This window comes from Thermobia domestica, chromosome 9 (assembly GCF_964235325.1).
Source record: "Thermobia domestica chromosome 9, izTheDome1.hap1.1, whole genome shotgun sequence".
Lineage (NCBI taxonomy): Eukaryota > Metazoa > Arthropoda > Insecta > Zygentoma > Lepismatidae > Thermobia > Thermobia domestica.
In genome coordinates, this window is record NC_137462.1 from 89956617 (window position 1) to 89982462 (window position 25846).

Below are 25846 nucleotides of genomic sequence, written 5' to 3' on the forward strand. Positions count from 1 at the left end.
ATGCGAACTAAAGTTCAAACCATCGACACATCCACGCGTTGAGCCAATAAGGGTTCAGCTGTTGCTAAACGAGAGAGCCTTGGCGAAAGGGAGTGAATTCCTTCAGCCGATAGCAACGCTTGGAACAGAAAACTAGGTGTCAAGTCAATGTGGTATATCTATAGCTTGTCAATATCTTTTCTCTGAGATCGGCTTTCGAAATCATCGAATCTAATGCCCTGAGTAGCAGTAAAAAGCTCGTGTAACTCATTGCTGCTCTTACGATTATAATTCCTGTTCCGTCACATGTCCACAGTGATCGTACATCATCACGTGCTCCTTTCTTTTGGCAATCAAATAAAGACGTCGAAATAAAGTCATTAATTTTGCTCTTGAAGTTGCTGTACAGTTGCAGTGCGTTCTTCGCCGAAACTTGTTCGTAATTTATCCAAATAATTGTTAGTACATTTTACAATTTCATCAATCACGGCTATATCGATAAATTTCGAAAAAAAAAAAAACTGTTTACTCAGTGATACCCTTAGCAGTAAACTTCGGTTCTAGCATCTTTTTCACAATGTTTTTACACTTTGTCTTTGCTGATGCTGCCAGTTACTATTTACATTTTGTTTTCCTGTCTTTCCCAATGAAACAATATTTTCACTGTAACTGTAATTCACATCCATATCGTTTGCATCTGAATCTGCATCTACACTGTTCTTATCTGCTTCACTAATATCATCTTCATTCACTTTTTCATTACTTCAATTCGCATCACTTTCAGCAGCCACTAATTTTCGATAGTTAACATCAGACTCATCATTAATATTGTCAAGCCACTTCTCTATCTCACTTCTATTCAAGAAGCGAGACGTTGCTTAGAAAAACAAAACTTCACTCATAAACAATAATTACCACATTAACGATCGCGCGTTGGAAAATTTCAAACTCCATAAAAATATATGTTTGCTAGTGTTATCACGGAACTACTCGCGCGTTTGAAAAAAGCAAACGCAGACGAAACTATTTCCTCAACCTGTACTGGAAGCTACTACAATTGCAGCACGTCAGCGAGCTTTAGGGTGAAAGAGGGGAAGGAGCCACTTGAGGAATAGCAGTGAGGGTGACTCCGCTAATGCGACCCCATTCGTAAAAATCATTAGTTTTTACTCACCTGTTTGCTTTTTTCCAACAGCGCGAGTGACAAAAGGTTAAAAAAATAAAATATTAAGTAATAAAGCCAATTCTGGGTTACCCATTTAATCCGTTTACCCGTAACTGATTTTAACCGCAAGTAATGAGGATAATCAGTATGCTCTAAAGAGAGTATTCGTTATGTTTTGTCAATGTTGAATGATTTTTACGTAGTTTATACTGGATAATTGTGTGAAGGTGTCCGAGAAGTCCCATACTCCTATGTTCGAATACGACAGAGGGCAATGCCAGTAATTTTCGATATTTAATACATACTTTAGTTACGAATTATGTATCTAGTGTATGTGTATGTGCTGCATTATTCTGTATAAATGTACTCGTCTTCATGTCCTGCTTGATATGTTGAGAAGCATCTGAAGGGCTACCTTTCGAAAAGCTTTCTCTACACTTTTTGGTAGTTCGTCATTGCTCTGTACCGACAATGAGAGATATGTAACTTGATCATTGCTTACTATGAGTTGTCTGGTGTTGTAAAGTCCGAACTTCGCATGGGCCATGTTAATGGGATTAGAGATGTTGGAGAACCACTCCCATTCTAGCGGTCTGAAAATTGTTCGTTAAGGAAATCAAGCACCTGAAGAGAAAATAGGTTGGAGCTCCATCCTTGCTTGAAAGCAGGACTACTAGACAGTGCTGTCTGTGACAATGAAAATAATGTTAGTAGTATCGTAATTAAAATTTCACTGGCATTCTTCTCTGTGATACTCAAACCTCGGGGTATCGAGAACTTCTCGGACATTCTATATATCTATGTCCAAACTTGCAACATGAAGTGGGCTTTATTTCTTTGTTCTTGATGGATTGCAACCCTAAACAATAGGCTTCTTCCCCAAGGAAGCCATATCAATTTTCGTAAAAATCGGATGAAGTTTACGAGCGTTATCGTGAAACAAAAGTCAGATACGCAAAAGCCAGTTGAGTCGAGTGACGGAAGCTCGCTACGCTCGCTTCAGTTATTGACATATCTATCTTCAAATATATAATATTTCATAGCCCAGCACGGCTACATCGTTGTAAAAAATAAAAATGTTGATTAAAGAAAGCATTTGTTTTTAATGTTCGATATTACTTACGTAAAATACTATTTAATAAATTAATTTATTTATGTAGCAAACGTTACAGTTGTTCAGTTGAAATATACCATAGATTACCTTCAACTTCTTTTGTGCATTTGATTACTTTTCACATGCGAAATGTATTGTAGTATGGTTAAATACAGATCCTTCATTGTTTATAGGGATGCTTGAAAGAAGGCTATGGAAAACTCATTCAGCACTATTGCACTCTTCTGATCACAAAACTCGATTTCCACAGAAGAAATCCTCGATTTCCTGGGAACCTTCAGGTCACAAAAGAAGAATTGGAAAGCATAGGAGAAAACGATATAAATAACTAGTAAGTATCTTGATATGGGAAGATGTAAACTGTACTCTCAGATAATTGATATGGGAAGATGTAAACTGTACTCTCAGATAATTGTTATATTTTCTCTTAATGGAAGAATATTCATGTCGTTAATAGCTGGACTGTCGGAGAGTCGAACCCTGGTTTCCCACATGCCTGGCCAATTCTTCACTCACCAGTTCAGCAATTATTTATTCTGTTTGTTTCACTACCAACAAGAGCTTACAGTTCTTTTGAATATAGGAGATTCTCCGAATATTTCGACGATTTTATGCGGTTATTACGTCTTTTATGACCCGTCACACTTGATAGTAATGGCCACTTAATGTTGCTGTAATGTTTGGAAGAGATTTCCGGTATTCAAAGGAACTGTTAATATTTACATTTTATATTATATCCTAGGAAGTATCTATTTACTGTGCGGTATAACTTCACAGTTATTATTTCTTTTTGAGATACTCGTTAATGTCAATATATAATAATCAAACGAGATAAACTAAATTAAACTACGTGATTAGTATTTATCGAAAATCCTAATATTTGATAAATGAAAATTTCATTTTGAGGGAAATTCCATTTCAAGAGAGACAATTATTATCACCATATGAAATCATAATTTATGTATATTTTGAACATTCATCTCTCTTAGAAACTGCAGGCTCTTATCTGTAGGTAGATAATCAACAAGCAAAGGATTCTTCGTTCCTATGAAGCCTTTCCTACAAAAAGAGACTTCGTACGGACAAGAGTAGAGAACTTGTAAAAGGAAAGCTGGATTGACTTTGTATCTAAAATATTGAAATTTACTTTGACAGTATAATAATATGACATTGCTACTGACTTTCATGAAAAATCATACTTTTAAATTTAACCTTTCGTCAACTAATATTAATATTTCTTTCTTTCCTTTTCGTAGTTTTCAAATGTCGGTTGAAATGTTCGACTACATGGATGAAATCCTTACCTTACAATCAGCTAGTGAGTATTTTTATTGACTTCTGTAATTGGTAATATCTCTTGTGTAGAAATCAGTCTAAAATTGTGACTGGTTATTTTAAATCTTTTCTAATCTCGCTATTTATTTTTGGGTAGTACATAGTTGTTTTGTAAGCCGAAAAATCCTTAACGGTGTTGAATAGCTACGCAGTCTGTTGTTAGCCCGTTGGTTATATGGTGATTTTTTTTTTTTTTTTGTTTGTTTGTTTAATCAATTGGAATTTTACTTTTTTTTTTTTTTTTTCAAATCTGTTTAAATGCCCCTACGAGGAAATTAAATTCTGTTACATGTTATTTAGTAATTTAAGTTATATGTAATGGAAATACATATCGGAAAGCGAGAGACATTTAATTAAGGTTGAAGAAGAAATCAGTAGAATTACTTAATTAAAATTTCAGTTTTGACTTCAAAGAAAGCTAGAAAAATAACTCCTTGTAGAAATCAATAGACTAAAAAATACAGAAGACGTAAGTATTCAACACCATTAAATTATTTGTTTTATTTATTACTTCATTCGTATTAGTAATTTAAATTCACACAAAGTATTCCGTAAATCGTTGTGTTTTATGTTTGAATGCTTAAGCAAAAATGTTTGTATACAGGTGTTTATTCGATTCGCTTTCGCTCCTGAGTTATGGACCAAAATGACCTTTATGATACTGTAAGCCAGGCGCGGGTGCTGTTATAGATTGGACGGTTGTACAATCGCCTATTTTTTAACCTAAAAAATGATTTTGAAGTGTTAGATTTTTTAAAGAAAAAAGCTGAAAGAAGATAGCGGTACACGTTTATAGTTACATGACATACATAGTTACATATCCGCTGCAACTACGACCAATAACATGGAGGTTATAGCAGAGAGCTCTTGTTTCTTGAAGTGGAAAAATACATTTATATCTGTATTGCTCCTGTCTGCTCGGTTGTCGACAAGTGGCTGTGGTCACTTGACAACCAGTAGCAGTCCATTTCCATGATAATTACAAATTTCTCCACTTAACACGAATTTCTTCGTCCTCGTGGGCAGATGATGGAAGAATGGGGTAGAAATAGGAGCATCTCAAAAACAAATATAAACATGTTGGTGACGGTGTGTACAACTGAATTTGAGTTATTTTCATGAGGGCAGAGAGAGCGTTTAAAATGTTCATGTTCTGGGTCTCTTTCTAATACTTTTATAAAAAGTAAAGTGTTACACATTGGTGTCTTACGCTATTGCAGGTGTGTGCGGATATTACTATAGTGCGGATATTACGATAGTATTTTGTTTTCAATTCAATAAATGAGATGGAATATACGAAACTATTAAATATATATTTAATACATTTCAGTGTACGGTATATTTAATTAGACGGATGTAAAATTTCTGTCTTGAGCAGTAATTGTTCATTGTGTTTGAATATTAAGTGATTATTATAGTAACAATAGCAAATGTATAAACTTAATAAATGTGAAGTTATCATGAAAATGTTTGTGGTTCTGTCCATTCTCGTAGCAACTATAATGAACCACTAGGTTCTAGAAAAGCAGAAGAGTATATAAGCATGTTTACAAAAGTAGCAATTAGAGAGAATGAGTGAAAATACATATTGAGAATTGAGATTAGAGATGTTAGAAATACATGAACTCAATAATTGCAGCTATAAAATCCAAATAATCATTTGCACACATACATATGTGAATTGATGTTCGTCCAATATAAAGTTCTCTGACGCCTTATAGTGTAGAAGTTAGATTCTTATCAGAAATAAAATATTTATCTGTCTACCTATATATTTATATATATACCAGTAACCTATATACACCTATATATCTATCAGAAAAAACTTAGTCTCGACTTCAAATTGCTACACTATATATATATATACAGTGCAGCAATTTGAAGTCGAGACTGATTTTTTTCTCAACATGTAGTTCAAGCTGCGCTAGTGAGCTATGGTGCAAACAAAAGCGGAATGTTTCATGAATAACTTATACCAAGTACATTGATCTTGACAGACAGTTATTATGGGTAAGCGTGTTGAGTGTAAACAGGTGTTGCTACTCTGCGTCGTGAGTTCAATATGAAACAAACATAAAGTTTTGTGCTAGTCTAGGCAAGATTGCTACAGAAACTTATCAAATGTTACAACAAGTATTGGTTCAATTGTTTATCCCGTGAAGTAATTTAAGCTCAACGGTTGGAGAAGCTTGTGCTGATCTTAATTAAACCATGTGAAAGTAAATAAACTATTTTCCTCGTCTAAAAATAATTTATTAAAAGTATACTTTACATTAATTTCAGTTTTTGGCTCTCTGGATATGTCACGTTCAAACTCAATGACTAGTTCAGGACAATGCCGTTTGGCTCCATTAATACCATGCATACAAGACTCTTCACAGTTGTATGATTACTGTGTAAAGATCCTTTTTAAACTTCATGCAAGTAAGTATGTTTAGTTTCTTTGTATTATATTGTTTTATTCATATAGCATCTCATTTTGTTCCCTGGGTGGACCTTTTATCTTGAAACACTCTTGCAAACAGTAGATAAAATTCGATGACATTTTGTAATGTGCAAATATCGGTTGATTACTATGCACCACCAAATTTATAGTGTTGCCAACCCAACATAAAGTTGTATTGATTTTTAAATGACGTCATTTTATTACGTATTTTAAATCTAGGCTACATGTTAAACGAAAACTTCCAATACCATATTTATTATACAGTGTTATAAAGTAAGGACGTTACAGTATCACAATCATTCGTAAACATTAGATATACTAGATAAGTACACCTGTGATTGAGAAACAAAATGTCTTTGGAAATATTTTATTTCAGAACTAAGTTGAGTCGAGAGTGATGAATTTACAAAGTGTTATGTACAAGATGATGATTTCGAGGAATCTTATATTACCAAATTTTGTTTGTAATACAAATATAATTGTACCAATGTAAATTTTCTTTACATTGCAGGTCTTCCACCTGATACTTTGTCAGGGCACAGAGATAGATTTTTGAAACAATTTAGAATACTCAGGCAATTTTATTTGAATGCTAGCACTCTTCAATACTTTAGAAATTTGATCCAGGTCCCGCTTCTTCCTGAGGTAAGTTGAACGGTAGATTATTATTATGCTTAGTAATGATATGCATTTATGAAGTTTTAGCTTCTCGTTCTCTGTTCGATGTGTGTCTTAAAGATTTTATTTTATTTATGTATTTATTATTTCACTTTGGGTCAGTTTAATCATAGTACTTTCATCAAATGATACAATCGTCTCCTTTCATGAATTACAGATCAAGATCAAAGTACAGTCTGATTCAGAAAAATTCTGGACATCCACCTCCCTTCATAGAATGTATATTTTATTCATAACCAGAAACCAGTGTTCTGTCAGTTTTTTAAGATCAATATTTTAAGCCATTATACTAATTTTCCTGTGGATGGTTGGGATAGTCCCTCCTTTTTTAAAAAAGGCGAATGGCCAGGCCTTTTTCAAGAAGACTACGTTACTGTGAGAAGAAGAAGAAGATGATTATTATTATTATTATTATTATTTATTATTTATTATTGAAAGAAATGAGAGAAATTATAATATACGTAGTACAGATTAGTAGAGAACACCGTAGTATAGTGGTAGTCTCATGTCCGCGTGTTCCCGGGTTCGAATCCCGGCCGATGCTTCCCAAATTTCGGTGTCCACCCAGCGTCGTAGGCAAACTGGGGAGTCACATGAAACCAAGACCTGACGGCCACTACGTCTAAAAGCTCCTCATGCGTCTGTCAGGGACAAGGCGTTGCAGCACGCCGACCACGTGCTCGCCGCTATGCTGAACGTAGTTCAGCCGGTCGCTAGCAGATGGCGCTGGAGCAGGCTTAGGCTGACAAATGGGCCGTTACGCCAAGTGGTTTTTGGTAGTACAAATTACTATAGTACATTAGAAATTCCAAATGTACAGAAATAAGATATATGTATATACAAAATTAGCCAGTGTTTATAGCTAAATCATAAAATGACATTATAATAATACAAAAGAAAGAGGAAAGGAAAAATCGAAATTACTCAGAGGAAATTGAACAAGACTAAATTTCTTTCAATTCTTCATTGTTACTTAAAGGAAATTGGAATGAAATTTTGTTCATTGATGCCTGATTTTGTTATCCGTCTTTCCTTAGAAATTGTGCAAATCAAACACTAATTGTGGCTACAACTAAACACCTCAGTTTCTGCAGAAAGTGTCTTGCAATCAGAAGTATGCCCTACATTCTTCCTGGTTTCGTGATCACGTTCCCACTATCGCCTTCAGTTTGCTTTATTTGGTCTTAATTCCATCGTATATTGTCTGTTAGTCCATATACTGTTACCTTCAATATCTTTGATTTTTGACCACATCTGTGCCTTTTCTTGTTTTGCTAGTTTCTTACATACGTTTTTCTTTACTTTATGCTCTTCACGATCCAGATGTAAATGTCTAAAGCAGTCTCACCAAATCTTGTTCTTTTCTTTCTCTGTTTGTCGTATTCTTTGATATTATACTCTATCTAGTTTTATGTTCCTTCTGCCGGCGACCTTCTTCTGTTACTTTTATCAGTGTTTTCTTATGTGTGTTCCATTCTTCCTCTACCATATATTGCATTTTATATAATTATATTTTTTCGTTCGTCTTACTGGTTAGTCTTAGGACTTCCACACTTATAGTTTTATCTTTTTGTGTTACAATTATTTTCCTTCTCCTCTTTCCATTTCTTTAAACTCTCATACCAGTAAACAGTTGATCATAGCATTTATTGATCTACTCAAGGTGGTCGCTGAATGGTAGAAAGAGTGTCTTGTTAGTTTTTTTAAGCAAATTTGTTTTATGAAAATATTGAGTAATTTATTTCGTAAATCATTTTATTTCAGAATCCACCGAATTTCTTAGTACAATCGGAGTTCCGTGAATACGTCACTCCTGTGGTAATCCTTCCACCTGAAACACCAACGCCAGAAAGTGACGCAGTTGACGGCAGCCTTATTGATACCTCGGACACAGGATCTGCTTCAGGAGATCTTGTAGACCTTACGCATCGAAATGGTTCATCATCTCCGGACCTTATAGCCGAGAGGCAAGTTATCCTTTTCAAGTCTATAATAAAAAGGATGAATTATGTTAGCAGTTATATAAAATACTAAAACTTTCTTATTAATTAATACTTGCTTGTGCGATTTTGAAACATTGTGATTGGGAAAGCTGATGAACATTCAGTACTACAGTTGAATCAAATGTTGACAAATAATTCACAAATAGTATGTGCGTCACTGTTAAGACTATGTTTGTCAGTGTTAGGGGAATTAAAGAACGATAGACACAATATGATATTTAAGGGTCTTCACCACAACGAAATTAAACTATAGCTGATTTTAGAGTTTTTCGGTAATATCTTCAAAACAAATAAAAATATTCGAAAAGCAAAGACGTAGTGCACTAAACAATATTATTTTGCATATGATACCATTATCACAACTCATCTGTCTGCTTTCGATATTTGCAACTGTCGATAGATTTAACATTTTTTTGCGGGTTCTGTAAATAGCTGCACACCAGAAGCAGATAGGTGAGTTGTGGTAAAAGTATCACATGCAAAATCATATTGTCTAGTGTACTACGTGTTTGTTTTTCGCTTATTTTTATTTGTTTTGAAGATATTGCAGAAAAACTCAGAAATTTTCGGAAGTGTAATTTTGCTGTAGTGAAGACACTTAACAGTGTATAATCTGTTTCATATACAATACATACATACATACATAAATAAATAAATAGTCTTCTCTAACAGAATGGAAACTATCAACTTGTGATCAGATTGGCAATGAATGGCATGTTTTTTAATTCCATAAAAGTTGTTTCTTTTCAAAAACTATGCATGAGAATATAAACGAATAAAACGTATGAAATACATATTACAAGATAAAAATTGTCCTAACTTTTTTGTATGCCTAGTAGCTGAAGTAATTTCCAGTATTTCGGATATTTTATCGAGTATCTATTGTCAGGGGCGGTAGAGATTTGTTGTATTTTGCAGTATTAAGACCTTTACATGCTTATAGCTTCAACTTTCTAATTTATATACGAAGCAGCGTGTTTCTTCGGTTATGATTTTAAGTGCAGGAAACTTTGCCGAAAGAAAGATGCTCGTTTACCACAAGCGAATAGAAAACTAAATTGTTTTTCTTTAGAAATGTGCCCGAGGGTAAGTGAAAGAATAAGCACCGTTAGGCTCTTTGGTCTCGAAACTGCCATAACAATTTAACTCGTGCGAAGGGTATCAGGACTCTTCCTCTTTGGATACGAAGTTCAAAAAATCACCGTAGGTGGCAGGAAAAATGTATTCGAAGGGACTTGGTCTATACAAACATTTCCGGAAGAGAATATATATATATATATATATATATATATATATATGAGGCACGTCTATCGACTCTCTCCCTGATCCACGGTCGGCGGCGGAACGCGGTTAAAGACGCGCTCCCCATCAAAGGGCTTAAGATTCCTTGTTAAAAACCACTAGTTCCACTTCTTAAGATCCACCCCGGAAATATCGACAAATATAGGTGTTGTATTCACACACTTCATAATACTGCTTCTCATTCTGCTTTTTTTTTTATAAGTTTTTAAGGGCATATTATTTAGAAGTGTCATGTTGCTTGTTGTTGAGTTCTTTTTTCTTCAGATTTAAATAAATAAAGTTGTTCGTAGTGAAGGTCTCAGGGACGAAAGAAAAGTTACGTAAATTACTTAAGGACATACATTCTTTGGTGTTTCAACTGACGAAATTAAATGTTAGTTGAGTCTTTAACTGAAACACCATCCCTCGAGTCCACTTTAATAATATATTAATTATTATGTTGAAAATACTTTAAATAAAACCTGAATTTATTATTAAAATCGAAGAGCGGTAAAGGTAGTTATCATTTATGAGTTAAATGATAAATGGTTCAGGGAAATTCGTGAAATTAAAATAAACTAAAGTGCTATTGGGCCAGGAGTAGAACCCTAATCCCTAGCTTACCATGCTGGTGCGCTCCCTAATACATCACCAAGTCCGTTCTGTCACTAGCCTGCATTTTCACTTCTTAAGTCGGTGCTTAGCCTTTCCACTACAGCGATTGTATACCACAATGCTTGTTTCGTTTGGAGACTCCCGTATATATATTAATAAACACCGATGATAATTTAATTGGATATTATATGAGAACTATAAGAATCACTAGATTTCTCTTACACCATATCTTCTGTGTACTGCACTGCATTTTGAATTTCATCTGTAGAAAATATATCAGAAACACATTGTTCCGTTTATTTCCCATATAATTCTTGATTCTTAATTTAATTTATATTTTAATCACTTTTGAAAACAAAAGAAGAAAAAAAACTGTCTTGTCTTCGCATGTAAAAACGGGACACGATATTTTCATATCTTGTAAAAGGGAAAACGGGAAGAAGAAGGAAACTACTTGACATTCCGCATTCTAGTAAAGTTTCTGTATCCAGACATATGAGGTGAATATTGTGATATGTGTTCACGAACTTACTTCAATTTTTATATTAATCAGTTTACCTGCAGTAATAATATACCAAATTTTTAAGGATTAGGCAAGGAAAATGTTTATTAAGAACAGGATTCTGTGTAAATATACTATGTTAATATAAACGTAATATGTATTCATTAAATAACATTTATTCGGAAATAATATTCGGCACAAAAATAAATGTATTACGTTTAAGAATGGAGATAAGTATAGTTTAATTCATAAATAATAGTTGCAGAAGTTAATGCTCTTTCTAAGCGAGTGCATTTTATTTTTCTCTATTACTACAAATATAGCATGAAGCATAATTTAATTTTGAAGTGACAAGAAAAACTTATGCTAATATATAGGCTTCTGCATGTTAAATTGGGGAAAATGTATAGTAGTATCTATTGATTTTTGTGCTTTGGAAATTATCTGTAGGGATCGCCTCATCGAACAGCTTCAGCAGGAAATTACAAGATTACGAATGGAAAACCAAAGATTCAAGATGCAATTAATGGAACTTAGCAGACTTTTGGAACAGATAAAGGAAGAGAAACTGGAATTAGAGACACAACTTGCACAAAAGGTAAGATATTAGGAATAAATTAAAGTCGTATGCTACCAGGGACGAGCTACCCATATACATTATGTTAGCGATTAACTCGTAACAGTTACTTTCTACAGGAAGAGAAACTGGAATTAGAGACACAACTTGCACAAAAGGTAAGATATTAGGAATAAATTAAAGTCGTATGCTACCAGGGACGAGCTACCCATATACATTATGTTAGCGATTAACTCGTAACAGTAACTTTCTACATAATGTTGAACGGTGTTAAAAGATGAAATGAAATCCTATTGTAACAGACACATCTCTTCCCCTTCTATCTATTTCTCTAGTCATATAAACTTGTTTCACGATCGAAATTACAAATACATCTAAATTTACCTCAACTCACCGACACAAAGCCCGAAGTCATTTTTGATACACATAAGGACGGGAAAACAGTGAGATGTATTTGTTTGGATTTTAACATTCCTTTTTAATATCTAGACTTTAGTAAACATAAATCTATTGTTTAACTTGCAATCCAAACTACAGAATCGAACCCGGTACCATGTTTCTTAGTACGAAGCCCACCAACTATTGAAATTTTTCTGCCTGATCATTTACATGTCTAAAGGAATTCGCTGAGAAATGTCAGTTTACTCGAGAACAGTTATTTTTTTTCTTCGAGTACATTGACACCTGAAGTCCTAGCAGGATGATTTGTGCATGGAATGGCTGAATATATTGATCTCCTTTAGGGTAATTCCCTTGAGCTGCAAGCCTATAGTTTGCTCTATGGTTTTTGAGCTCTTGTTTAGTCTGACCCGTATTGTTGAGTATTAAGATTCAGATTTTTTCTGGGCTTTGTTACATGAAGGCTGGAGAATTGAATGCTGAGTTACAAACACCAACAAATATAGAAACTTCTCAAAAGTTGGTCCTGAAACAAATAATACACTAAAAAATAAATTTAGCCGTAACTTTTAAAGGCCAAAGAAATAATAATAATAATATCTGTTCATATACAGAATATGTACAGTTTATGATCAGCAGCATTTTTTTTCCTCCCTATTCTTTGGTATTTGTACTCAACATTCACCTCTCCGGCCTGCGTGTAGCTCATTTAAACTCATCAGCAACTTTAAACCTCGAACACTTCGAGACATTTCTTTGCTTCTCATCACGGTGCATACCAGTGACGTCCACTTGCTGTAAGGTAGATTAGGTATCGAACTAACGTGTTAGTATAACTAAGAAGCACTGATTCGATTTCATGCCGTATATACAACAATCACAATGTTACTAGTGTTAAAGTTTCTAGCCCTAGAGTAAGTACTTTCAGAACCACATTCAAGATCGCTCTGTACATTGTCCGATTTACAACAAAATTCTCACCAGAGAATGTGCCACTAGAGAACGTCTGAATTTAGTTTTAAGGTTTCATTTGCGGCCACCTTAAAAAACAAGTGGATCATAATCAGGGTGGATTGATTTAAATCAGTCTGATTTAAATCACGATTTTAATCAAGATTTAAATCACTTGATTTTTTTAATAAAAATCGTTGATTTAAATCAAATTCCGAAATGAATTAATTTAAAGTGAAAGTAAGTAAAATCCTGTTTCTCTTCTGTTATTCCGATTATTGAAGATAATAATCATAATACAATGAGACTCAATGTATGTAAGCACAGTATGAAAACGAGTATCATGTAGGGAACTATCAGGGAAAATCCCGTTTGAACGGGTTACGGGTGAACCCTGCTTCCTTCTCTTTGTAACACAGTGTTTTACAATTTCTATTCCAACGGGGAAATCACCATGGACATTTAAGATGAAGACTCTTTTGTGTCCACGTCCATTTGTTTGTTTCCAGATAATAGGGGCGTATTTAGAGGGGTCCGATCCCCTCTCCGAAACAAACAAACAAACAAACAAACAAAAAATTTTAAATTTTGGGCGAAATTTATGTACTAAATACATAGTAGTTCCTCGGGATCGTAATACGAGAAATTTTGGATGCGTTAAAATATCGAATAATACTTATGATAAAATGTATACTTGACCCCATTGCAGAACATGCCGCGATCTGCGATGTGATCGCAGAAAATTTGCCGCGCCTGTGCAGGAAAAATTGTCAAAGGAAATAAAATAGCCAACAGAAGAATATAAAAACGTGCCTGCTATGTATAGATGTCTTAAATGCACGGACGACTCACATTTGAACTGTTTTTCACGTCACATAGAGCATATTTTTAACAATCACAAGTGTTGTATCTTCTGGAACTGATCATCTTGAATTTTATTTTGGAATTCCTACAGGAAATTCATGTTATTATTCAGTTCAAAATCTCTTATCGTCGCGAATTGTGTCGAGGAATTTGAAGCTTTAAAATATATAAAACGATAATTATGCCTGTTGTGCTGTATGGTTATGAAACATGGTCGCTTACGCTGAGGAAAGAATGCAGATTGAAAGTGTTTGAGAATAAAATCCTGAAACGAATATTCGGAACCAAAAGGAACGGAAATGAGGAATGGCGAAAACTTCACGATGAGGAACTGCATAATTTATACCATTCACCAAACATTGTTAGGGTCATCAAATCTTGGAGGCTCAGATGGGCAGGACATGTAGCGAGAATGGAAGAAAGTAGGAACACTTTCAAAGTTTTAACTGGAAGTCCAATCGGAAAACGACCATTAGGAAGACCTAGGCGCAGATGGGAGGACAATAGTAAGATGGATATCGCAGAAATAAGAATACAAAATAGAAACTGGATTCAGTTAACTAAGGATAGAAGTCAGGAGAGCTTTTGTGAACATGGCATTGAACCTCCGGGTTCCGTAGGTCATAGAGTTAGTTAGTTAATTTTAGGCGAAATTTATGTACTTTATATGTATTTCGTGCTGCTAGCTAGTTCCAATTGTTTAAAAATATGCCCCTGCCAAATATCAGTAACTTTCGTGAAAAGAAAAGTGTCATGTTGATATACATTGCTGTACTTTTTCCTTAACCTTTATTTTACGGCTTGTCAGTACACTGCCAGAATAGTAAATCCGTTCTTTCCCGCGTGTCACTGTACTGACACAGGCGAAAGGTCTACTTTGACCCGCGAGCACACCGGTTGAGAACCAACGTTTCTGGTTCCTTTCACTATGGACTATCTCTTCATACAATAAGGCACATCATTTAAAAAAAAAAAAATGTGTGCTCGCGGGTCAAAGTAAACCTTTCGCCTGTGTCAGTACAGTGACACGCGGGAAAGAACGGATTTACTATTCTGGCAGTGTAGTGACAGCCGTAAAATAAAGGTTAATGCTTAAGAAACATTGTTTGAAATTGAAATAGGTTAACGATTGGGAATTATTTCAAAATTAAAACCCAATACTTTCACTTAAATGACATAATTAACATTTAATACTAATTCTTAATGTTTTTTCTTCAGTTCGCGACTTGTATTATACGAAGAAAAAGATTTGATTTAAATCAAAAAAATCGATTTAAATCAAAAAAATCAACAAAAATGATTTTTTTTGAAAAAATCATGATTTTTTTCCACCCTGATCATAATATGTGTTACGAGTATTTTTTTTTTTTTTTTTTTTTTTTTAATGGAAGACACTAAAAGTGAAGTTGTGTACAATTAAATTAGTTTGAGCTGGTCTGTGTAATGGAGCTGCGAGAGGCTGAGTGATGATTTCACAGAATTGCCGCTCACGCGGATTAGTAGGGGATTCAGTGACGAGGCAAATAAAGGGCGGGGGGATTGAACGATGAGATAGTTTCTTTCTCTAAAATAATCCTATCTTCCAACATCTTAACTGCTGTTAAGTCTCCGAATCTAACCCCTGTCGATATGGGACATAGTGGAATGAAACCCGACTGCTAGCCGGGCTCTGGTACATCTACGCCAAGATCTACAGCGAACAGACTCAGCATCTTGTACGAGCTATAGCCTACCCGTACACTCCTTGTGTGACCGCTCCAGGTGGTTACACACGGTGTTAAAGTGAGTGCTATATGTATTCTGATGTTCTGAATGTTCCAAGGCGTCATGTTGGGATCACGACTGCATACAATCACCTTCATCTTAGCAACTTTGGGTCAGATTCGGGAATTCTTAACTGAATAGACCATCAGTAGATATACGTATATACATTTTCAAATCACGATATGGAAGTCAATATTACTTTTGTTGAAAATATTTAAATTTTCAGATGTTAACCTACGATTACTAAAAACAACCAAGTTAAAAAAGAGAAAAATAAAAGAAAACTTCGACCAGGTCTTTCTTTAAATAGGAATAAACTGTTGCCTATCATTGTCAAGTAAAATACAGATATTATGATTTTAAATAATTGTTAGGCTTAAACCGTTACATGCTTAGTATTTGAATTATATATCAATTATTAAAAAGTTACTTCTTATTATCTATTTTGTGTGTAGAGACTTCATTTTTTAAAATTATTTTAATGCGACTTACAGTGAAATAGTACAATATCAATCGACATTTCTTTGGGCTGTAGAAATTCAAAGAATAACTCCAATAAACTTTTTATAAATGTATATAAAATTTGATATGACGGAACAGAGAATTTTAGTATTTTTCTTCTTTCTTTCTGTTTTAGGACAGTGAACTTCTTCAAGAAAAACAACTGAAAGAAGATTTGTTACAACAGACGGAAGCGATATCTAAGAACCAGGAAGCGGAAAGTATGTTAGCTCATAAGTTTATTATTGAATGTAGCAAAGACAATGTTTCATGTTTGCAAATAGTTCAGAAGTAATCTCAATCAAAAATTATAGTGATTTCTTCTAATCAAGAACAAATTCTTCTAATTATTTTACTTTCAAAATTTCTTTGAGAGTATACTACAGGTTCACGTATTTTATACGTGTTATGATTAAAACATTCAGATTATAAAGCTATATATATATTTAAATATTATAAATTGCTTTTATTAGTAAGAAGTTTATTTTGTAGAGGAATAATATTAGAATTCTGTGTGATAGTTGTGATGTATTTATTTATAGTGAAAGCCAAAACTCTGGAAGAAAAGTTTCAGAAGCTGAAAGACGTGTACCAGAAACTCAGGGAAGAACATATTCAACTAATTCGCCAGGTAGGGATTCTTTTGGTGTATTATATTATATGTAAGGACGAGTTTCCGTTAATTCTACAAGTTTTGTCGTTTCAGAACATTGAATTTTTAGAAGGCAGAAAACAAATACGGCAAAATAGGTGATAAAATATCCAATATCTGTTTTATTTATTATTATTATTTATTGTTTTTGTCATATACAAATAGTTGCATTTTTCATAGTTGAAGTACAAAATTTAATATTAACGTTAGCCGGGTTATAAGGTTTTAGTTGTGGAAGCAAATCATAACAGAGCTGGGAAGATAACATACACATAGCAAACATCGTGTATCAGCTGTTTTAATTTTGCGATTTATCACTTCAGAATATATAGATAGCACGCTTGACATTACACTATGTGGTGTGGTATAAGTGGGTAAGTCGACAAGCCAAAATGTAGCTTTATATTTTATAGTTTTAAGGTCTTGCTTAAGAGAATAATGAAACTACTTGACAAGGCAAGGTGCAGATTTCATTTAAATGGTTTGTAGTTAGACCAATGACTCTCAGCAGTTAACAACGCAGTAGCCTAACTAGTGAAATTAATTCACTAGAAAAAAGTACTTAAATTGCAATCGGAGAAAGATTATTGAGAATTGTGAGTAGGAATTCTAAAATGAAGTCTTTAGCTTAATATTTAAAGGTTTGGTGGAATGAGAAGGCGAGAGGAAATTGAGAACTCCTAAGAAAATCCACTGATTCGATGTTATCTGCCATAAAGTAACATGGCCTAAGATAAAATCAAGGACTTGTAACACTAATTCACCATACTCCCAATGATTATATATATTTCGTTGAATGCTTTTAATTTGAGGTTGAGAAGCATTGGTCTAAAGGGAATATATGAGGTCACTGGTATCAGATAATCTAAACACACCGGACAGAAAATTTAGTCACCCGCCTCTAGGAACTCACATTGCCCGTTTCATTGTTAGGTGACGTTTTTTGGTAACATGTGACTAAATGATTCATTACTGCTGACGCATACGCGTTGCAGTTAACCGGAGTGATTGTACTTGTCGATTGAATGAGAAAAGTAGTCAACCGAAGCAAGGTCATAATAACGACAAAAAGAAACCATTGTGTTTAGACGTGTCCATAAATCAAGTCCCCCGACTTGGTGTATCAAAGTAAACTTCCATGTCTAGGAGAAATGGTCTTAACGAGTGTGAATGCAAAACGGTGTCAGAACTGTGGTTATAAACAGATCTTAACCCAGAGAGACAGTCCATGTGTTTTACTTCGGGTCAAGGAAACTAGTTTTCAATCCCGACATCAATTGATCCAGTCCATGACTGCAGATACATTCTAAAGTACACTGCGAAGTGAACTTCATGCAGTGAACATTTGGACTCTAGTACCACTTTTTATTACGGCGCATAAAACTGCATACCTTCAGTGGGCTCAAGAATACCGGACTATAGCGAATTGGAGTCGTGTATTTATTTGTATTCCAATCTTTTGAAATACATGGTGCAGCACATCGAGTGTACCGAAACCCTAATGAAACACTTCATCCGTAGTATGTAGAAGTTCTACGATGGTATGCGCGTGTTTTGTACCATGACTTCGACCTACTCATACAAGTAAATGTGAGCATAAATCAGTACGTTTATTTAGACATGTTCAACTACAGGGTGCTGATTTCTCCAACTTTATGATGAATATACATGAGACACTACTATCTTCTGAGGTGACAGCTTCTGTGTTCACAGACCTCAAAGCATATATATATGTAATTTGAGGAACATTCAGGCACCTTGTTGCACGGGTCTGGCCTGCAAAGTTCCTAGAGTGAAATCAGTTGAAAATATGTGGGACTACGTAAAGCAGCATATTTAACGCATAAATAGATGTCCTCGTACTTGGCGAGAACTACAGAATTTACATATCTGTGACTGGATTTATATGCATGTCCCACACCTGCAACACCTCGTGGAATTACTTACAAACAGAACCTGGTCAGTTATCCAGACAGTGGGTTGTGTATCTCGGTGTTAGGGAAGTTTTATAGCAGGTGACTATTTGTCTGGTGTGCATATATATACAGTATATATATATTGAAAACATTATTATTAATTGCTTTTTCGTCACTACTCATCTCAAGAACTAATAGTACTTTGTAGTATTTATTAAATAAAATTTTGATTCAGCTGAAAAGTAGTGCACAAATACCACGTACCGTTCGGTACTCTTTTTAGTATGTACAAATGTATAATTGTAACGCTAAAGTAATTATTTAAATTTACGTTAAGCTAAACAAGAAACATCTTCATTTTAAAATTATAAGTATAATAGAATATAATATACTAAAAATCCATGCAAATTCGTTTGCGTAGAACTTGAAATGTTCGTGTGATCTTGATAATTAGAACATAAAAGTGAGCCAGTGTTTTGGGAGCAATAGCTTGCCCATCTACTTAATTATGTATGGAAATTTTACATAACAGCAGTATTGTACTTCAAGTTTTTGAGTAGGCTTGAGGGACACGCTAGTGTATTCATGATTTTGAATAGTCTTATACTTATTAGTACTTCAGTGTAGCTGAATGGCTAGAATGCCTTCGGTGCACGAGGCTTTGTTAATTTTTTATTATTATTATTCAATTTATTGTTGTGTGTTACATGTTTTTCATTGTTTATAGCATTAATTTACAAGTAAAATATTTGCCATTGTTAGAAACTAAGAGGCACTGTTAAAAAACAAGCAACAGTGTGTTTCTTCATATATACAATAAATTATAAATAGTTCCTTCCAGCAGAATAAAAACTATCAATTATATATTGGCAGGCCCGTATTTAGGTAAGTTCTATTTTATGCTCGAGTACAGGGCGGCAAAATTTTGGATTTTTTAAAAAAAGATTCACAATAAAGTAATATTTAAAACTAACAACCCTCAGAGCCCCGCGCAAGCGCGAGAAATATGTTAATGTGTTTAATTGACTCTAATTACAGTAGTCACTAATTAGCTAGCTTATCTGATTATTTTTAAAAAGTCATCCTCTCTCACTTCCACCCCAGGGGGTGAGAATGAACTTGAACATCATGAAAACTGATACCGTTAAACTCAGCGACCTCGAAAACTATGAATTCAACACTAATATGTGTTCTTTTTCGATTACTTTTAAAATCTCACCCCTCCCTGGGGAGTAGAGTATAACCTTAAAGTTGAATTGGATTAAAACTGCCACTATTCATCTCAGCGACCTCCAAAACTGTGAATTCAACTCTAATATTGGTCGTTTTCGGGAGGGCGGCAAATTATTTAGAGCACACAGGTGAACAATATATAAATACGGGCCTGTATATTGGCAATGAACTACATACCCTTCAGCACCTTAAAAATTCATTGCATCATCCGTCGTCTTTAATTATTTTCGAAAACTGCGCATGAGAGTTTACTCTGAAGCATTTCATTTTGTTCAGCTTGATGTCACCTATCGGTTGAAGTATGACTTATCTTAGAACAATATTATAATTAAACGAAAAATAAAGTTTGAGAGTTAATCATAATATTGAGCTTTATCTTATTAGCCATACATATTATGTACTCTGTCTTGCTAATGTTGCAATGAAAATCTTGATTAAGTTCCGTCGCAATAATTGGCTTGATTATCGTATAGCACTAAAATGTCGTTCGTGTCCTCGACTTTCTCGAAAACTATTATAGACTTTACCGCAGGTCTAGTGGCTAGTACGTGTGCGTTTGGCGTACATGGTCCCGGGTTCGATTTCGGGTGGAAGAGCACAATTTCATTTAGCAGTCATTCAGTTTCATTAATGATCTATCTCTTTTAGCCTAAAGGGCGTAAAACGATATCACTTCGTTTTAGCCCTGATTCGCTTTACGTATCTTTTAAGTTATTACGTTATTATAGTAAACATATCTACTACTAATTTACTGACCATAAACATGAATTGCATCCAAAAATCTTCGATTTATTCCTCTGTAGTATACGTACATAAAATGTCAGCAGCAATCATAGCAAATAATGATCTTGATAATACCAACATGTCCTATCCATCATAAAACAATAATCTTACTCATGACAACGAATCAATAACAACGTTCTTTCTTTTTGACATTTCCAAGACATTTATATTAGATGATACCACAAAAAAGCTGCATACTTTATATCATATCATTCACACTGACGTGAACAAGCTAAACTCAGCAATCAAGTGTATTTGTGTATACCGTTTTCGACCGTCGTCTTCTTTGTGAAACTGCAGCAGTACTTGTAAAGTAAATTGCGGAGAATAAGGGATCGAGTGCGTATTTCTGCCCTTTTCAATGAAATCTCTGTGCATTTTTTTTTTTTTTTTTCATTCTCATCATCATAGTATCCTTTAGCTTGCACGGCATAATCGTGGGACGTAAAACTGGAAGATTTAATGTCATTTCATTTCAGTGAAATCCTAGAACTCCCTCATGGCTATATGGTTACGATAAGCGCCTTCGGAAGCTCCTTTGTGGCTATGTGGATAGCGTACTAGCCTTTGGCGTGGGAGACTCGAGTTCGATTCCCGGCGGGAGCTCACGTTAAGCTATAGAACCGCATCTCATATAGCCTCACTGCTGAACGAGACGTTACACTCCAATCCAATCCAATAAGCTCCTTTGGCACTGGACACTAGGATTCAAGTCCCAGTAGGAGCTTATATAGTTCGATTCCTATGTAAATCTGTATGCCAACTCTCATATAGGCTCAATACTGGAAAGAAAATTTAAACTCCAAACCAATCAACCACAAAACCCTATAATATTCGTCAATTCTGGAAGTAATTTTCTTGTTTGCTAAGTAATGGTTTGAAAATAAAATATTGATTTTTTGACTGATTAAATTGAATGAAGTGTTAAATAATAGCTCTTTGATGATCGTTCCAAATTCAGAACTCCTTTACTTTAATATAAAATGAACTCTTATACAAAATATAACATAAAATGTCAAAAGACAAGTTTATCGTTAATATAAGTACTACCTCCTTTGATAAAGTAGAATGATTAGTAAATAGTGCACGTTGAATTTTATTTTATTCTTAAGAAAGATTGTTAATTGTACAATTCGTGTCGTAAAGATTAGAAGAAAATGTATCCAGTATCACAAGTGTAGCTACAGCTGTCCGGAATCTAGCGTTGAGTAAATGTGGCATAAACCCATATCTAGTTGTAGTAAATTGCATTCGGATTTCATATAGTCACTTATAAATACGTGGAACTGTAGGATGTGTAAAAAATTTATTGCTTTTATATTAGAACAATGTCATTCTTAATTAAATATTTTGTAAAGTTTTTTTTAGTGTTTTTAAAATTTCCACACGTAAGTAGCTTCAAGCTATTGCCACTTATTTAAATAGTGTAATCAATCTTTAATCCCTTATGGAGATGAGATGTACAAGAACCATGTCTCTTAATGGAGTAGTATGTAATTTAGTCAATAATTTTTCATTTTCAGAAAGCTGGATTGGAAAAACAGTTAAAAATGTCTGACAAGATAACCACCTTCGCTAAAGCTGCCAATAACCTAATAATGTCTATAGTAAGGACAATGTATTTTTTTAACCTGAGTAATTTTTTGACAGCACCTGGGGGATTTTATTAATTCGTTTGCAGCTCGTTTTGCATTGGTGGCTGTTTCCATGGATTGGGATTGACGCGCATGTGTACAATCATCCATATGAAGTCAACATATTTTAAATCATGTATATTTGTTTGTCGAATGTCATAGAAAGTGAGGCAGTATAATCTGAATGACTGAAGAGTGTTGAAAGTCGGAGTTTTCCATGTGTTCTTACACAATCGGTTATAGAGGTCCAGAATCCACGAGACCCCCCAAATCCGATGGAACTTCCAAAATTAGATAAAATAAGGAAGAAGTTTTCAGTTTACAATTTATGTGTTATTTGCATATATCTGTTACCATACAAAAAGCGAGAAAAATATTCTCGATGTACAATTTTAAATTTCAAAAATCAACTTTAAATTATAAGTTTAGAATAATCACGTATGTTACAATTTCAATCACACCTCCTTTACAACATATCTCTGGCGTAGCCATTGCAGGATTAGAGCGCTTGATTTACATTGATTGATCACATACAGATAAATAAATAAAAAAAATTCTTGTGCATAAATAAAAAGGAATACAATTGTAATTGTATTGAGTAAGCTGAACACTTTCTATGACATTTTCTTATTTATTTTGCACTGTACATTTCATACAAACTCATGATGTCATTGTAAATAGAAATGAGTATTCATCTACTGGGCATGTGGGTAGGAATTTGTACAGGCTTTTTTTAAATACTGGTTCGAGTATTAGTAGATGTAGCAAATAATATGAAATTTCCTTCAGCGCTCCATTTAGTTGCACTCAAGGATACATAATTCATGCTTTGATCTCCCCGCTTAAGCTGCTTTCAGTGCTAATGAAATATGTATTTTCATTGTATATATATGACCAGTACATGAATACCAGAATTACTTGAATTTCTTCTTGGCTCTAGATTATATGTAGATGCGAATATCAACAGAATCTGTGTTATTTTATTCATTCGTTTATTTCAAAATACATTATTAGTAATATATTAATTGAATATCGCAATAAAATTGTATACCTAAACTCATAATTTACGATGCGAAGCTTCATTTATATTAGTATTACTTCAAATTATGTGTATTTTGTTCGCTGTTTAGTTAAAAATCCTGCTATCCACACCGGAATACCGTTTATCGTGAGATCTGCAAAATCAGTGTTGGGTTGGGTCTGAGGAATGATGGTTCGTATTCGCCAAATGTTGTTAGTATTGTGGCGTCCATCCAGCGTCATGAGGACAATTTTGGAGCTACTTGAAAGAAAGAACGTAGCTAATCTCGGTCTAGAAAACCAGCGTTAACGACGAGGAAAGCCGGTATGCTGCCTAAATATCACTCCAAAGCTATGAGTGCTACAGGTCGGCTGGTAGGCCCTGGCCTTTAAGGGCTGTTGTGCCAGGAGTTTAGTTCGAATTTAATTGAAAATATCAACATTATAGATTTCGGTGAATTTCCAGTAACCTGACGTATGGGGGATTGAGAAATCTTTATGCTTCAAAAGTAATTATGGCACGAAAGCTTACTTATCAAACCGTCAAATCTGCTAGAGCCCTTCGTGGGCGTAATACATAAAACTTTAGTAAAAAGTTGCAGTCTCAGACCAGGAAATCCAGAAATAATAACTATAGAATTCAGTATTATGACAATATTACTCAACTAGAATGTTAGAAAGGCTGTAGCCACTAGTAATTCGGTTTAATTTAAGCGAATAGAGAGATTTGAAGTAATACGACTCCTAAAGCAGGTATTACATGAAGAGATCTGTGTGAATTTGTTATTCTTTTAACATTTTTAAAATACATAAATAAAAATCATATCGGGTTTTACGACGGTCTAGTATTTAGAAAGTTCTGTAGAAAAACAATGATCAGTGCCTTGGAGATATCACTAAACCCTGTTTTATTTCGTGTCGATTGTGATGTCATATTATAAACGATGTAATTGTGTTGTAACACTTTCTCTGGCATCGACATTTTTTTCTATAGTACTTACTAAGAAGATAACACAAGCATAAATTTTGATATTGCCTTTTTTATTTATTTTAAAACTCGTAAAAAGAATTGCGAATTCATTCATAGTTCTCTTAATAATTTGGATCTGATGAGACATGCTTGGATGGACAATGCTCTGGGTATGGTTCTGCAACAGATTTATGAACTGCGACAAAGATAAACAGTGTACTGAGTAGTTAGCATCAGTGTACTGAGGGGAGTTAAAAGGTTACAGTTGCTGAATGATATTAAAAATGAACTGTCTTACTTTAGGACGAAATTAATGTGAAGACGTACTGATTTGAAAGGTGATGGAATGACCTTTCCAACGGTATGTAGTACGTGGATTTATTTATTATTTGGCAACTACCGCCAATGATGCAAGAACACTTAAGATGGTGCAGTGGCAGCTTTTGACGGAAGCTACATTAGTAAAAAAAGAAAAGTAAAATTGTATGGCTATAAGCTAAAGTAAGAAATGTTCTAATTCTTGTATGTAAGAACTAGAACATTACTAAGGCATCTTCTTCCCCTCGGTTGTAGCGGTTACATTTTAAATTTTGTCGATGTGACTTTCCTCAAGGGCCGCGACTGAGAAAGTGATACAATAAAATGTATTTATGTACTGTATGTATGTATGTATGTATGTATGTTGTATATTTATATGTATAAAAGCATTTTGCATTACACTTTGCTAATTTATACGATGTTACATTTATAATTGATATACAGGGTGTCCCAGGAGGAAGGGGTAATATTTTGGGAAATAGTACTATGGGTGATTCTAAATAAAAAGGTTCATATAATCATTGGTCCTAATTTCAACGGTTTGAGAGCTACAGTTTGTGAACCATTTTTGACTTTATATTGCGTATTGTTCACCCTTAATTATTCTACAGAGGTGTGACATAGCGGATTTGAAAGGTGATAGAATGACCTTTCCAACGGTATGCAACATGTTGCAGTGGTGTCTTTGAAAAGGAAATTATTGAAGGAAAGTTATGATTATGTAAGGGAATTGGATGACAACACTGATCCCCAAATTTCCCTCAACAACTTCCCTTCCTAAGACACCACTGTCACATGTAGCATACCGTTGGAAAGGCAATTCCATCACCTTTCAAATCCGCTGTCTCACCTCAGTAGAATAAATACAGGGTGAATAATAAGCAACATGAAGTCAGAAATGGTTCACAACCTGTAGCTCTCAAACTGTTGAGATTAGGACCCATGCTCATATTAACTTTTTTGTAGAATCACCAATACTACCATTTTCCGAAATATTACCCTTCCTTCTGGGACACCCTGTATATACACACTTACACATATCATTTTATCATGTGCTTACTGGCTGATAAGAAATATAATTCAAATAATAAAAAAAATAAACTTATATAAAAGTTAAATATAATATCAATTTATATTTCAATACAG

At 34.2% G+C, this 25846-nt stretch overlaps 1 protein-coding gene across 1 annotated transcript in view; it reads left to right on the forward strand.

The window, feature by feature from the left end:
* LOC145694843 (huntingtin-interacting protein 1-like) overlaps nt 1–25846 on the forward strand; it is a 163305-nt gene that overhangs the window by 98220 nt on the left and 39239 nt on the right. Inside the window, exons 5-12 of the mRNA XM_081771527.1 lie at nt 2432–2589; nt 3515–3576; nt 5877–6017; nt 6551–6684; nt 8482–8684; nt 11569–11716; nt 16311–16395; nt 16717–16805. Coding sequence (XP_081627653.1) covers nt 2432–2589; nt 3515–3576; nt 5877–6017; nt 6551–6684; nt 8482–8684; nt 11569–11716; nt 16311–16395; nt 16717–16805 — 1020 coding nt within the window. The remainder of the gene's footprint in view (nt 1–2431; nt 2590–3514; nt 3577–5876; nt 6018–6550; nt 6685–8481; nt 8685–11568; nt 11717–16310; nt 16396–16716; nt 16806–25846) is intronic.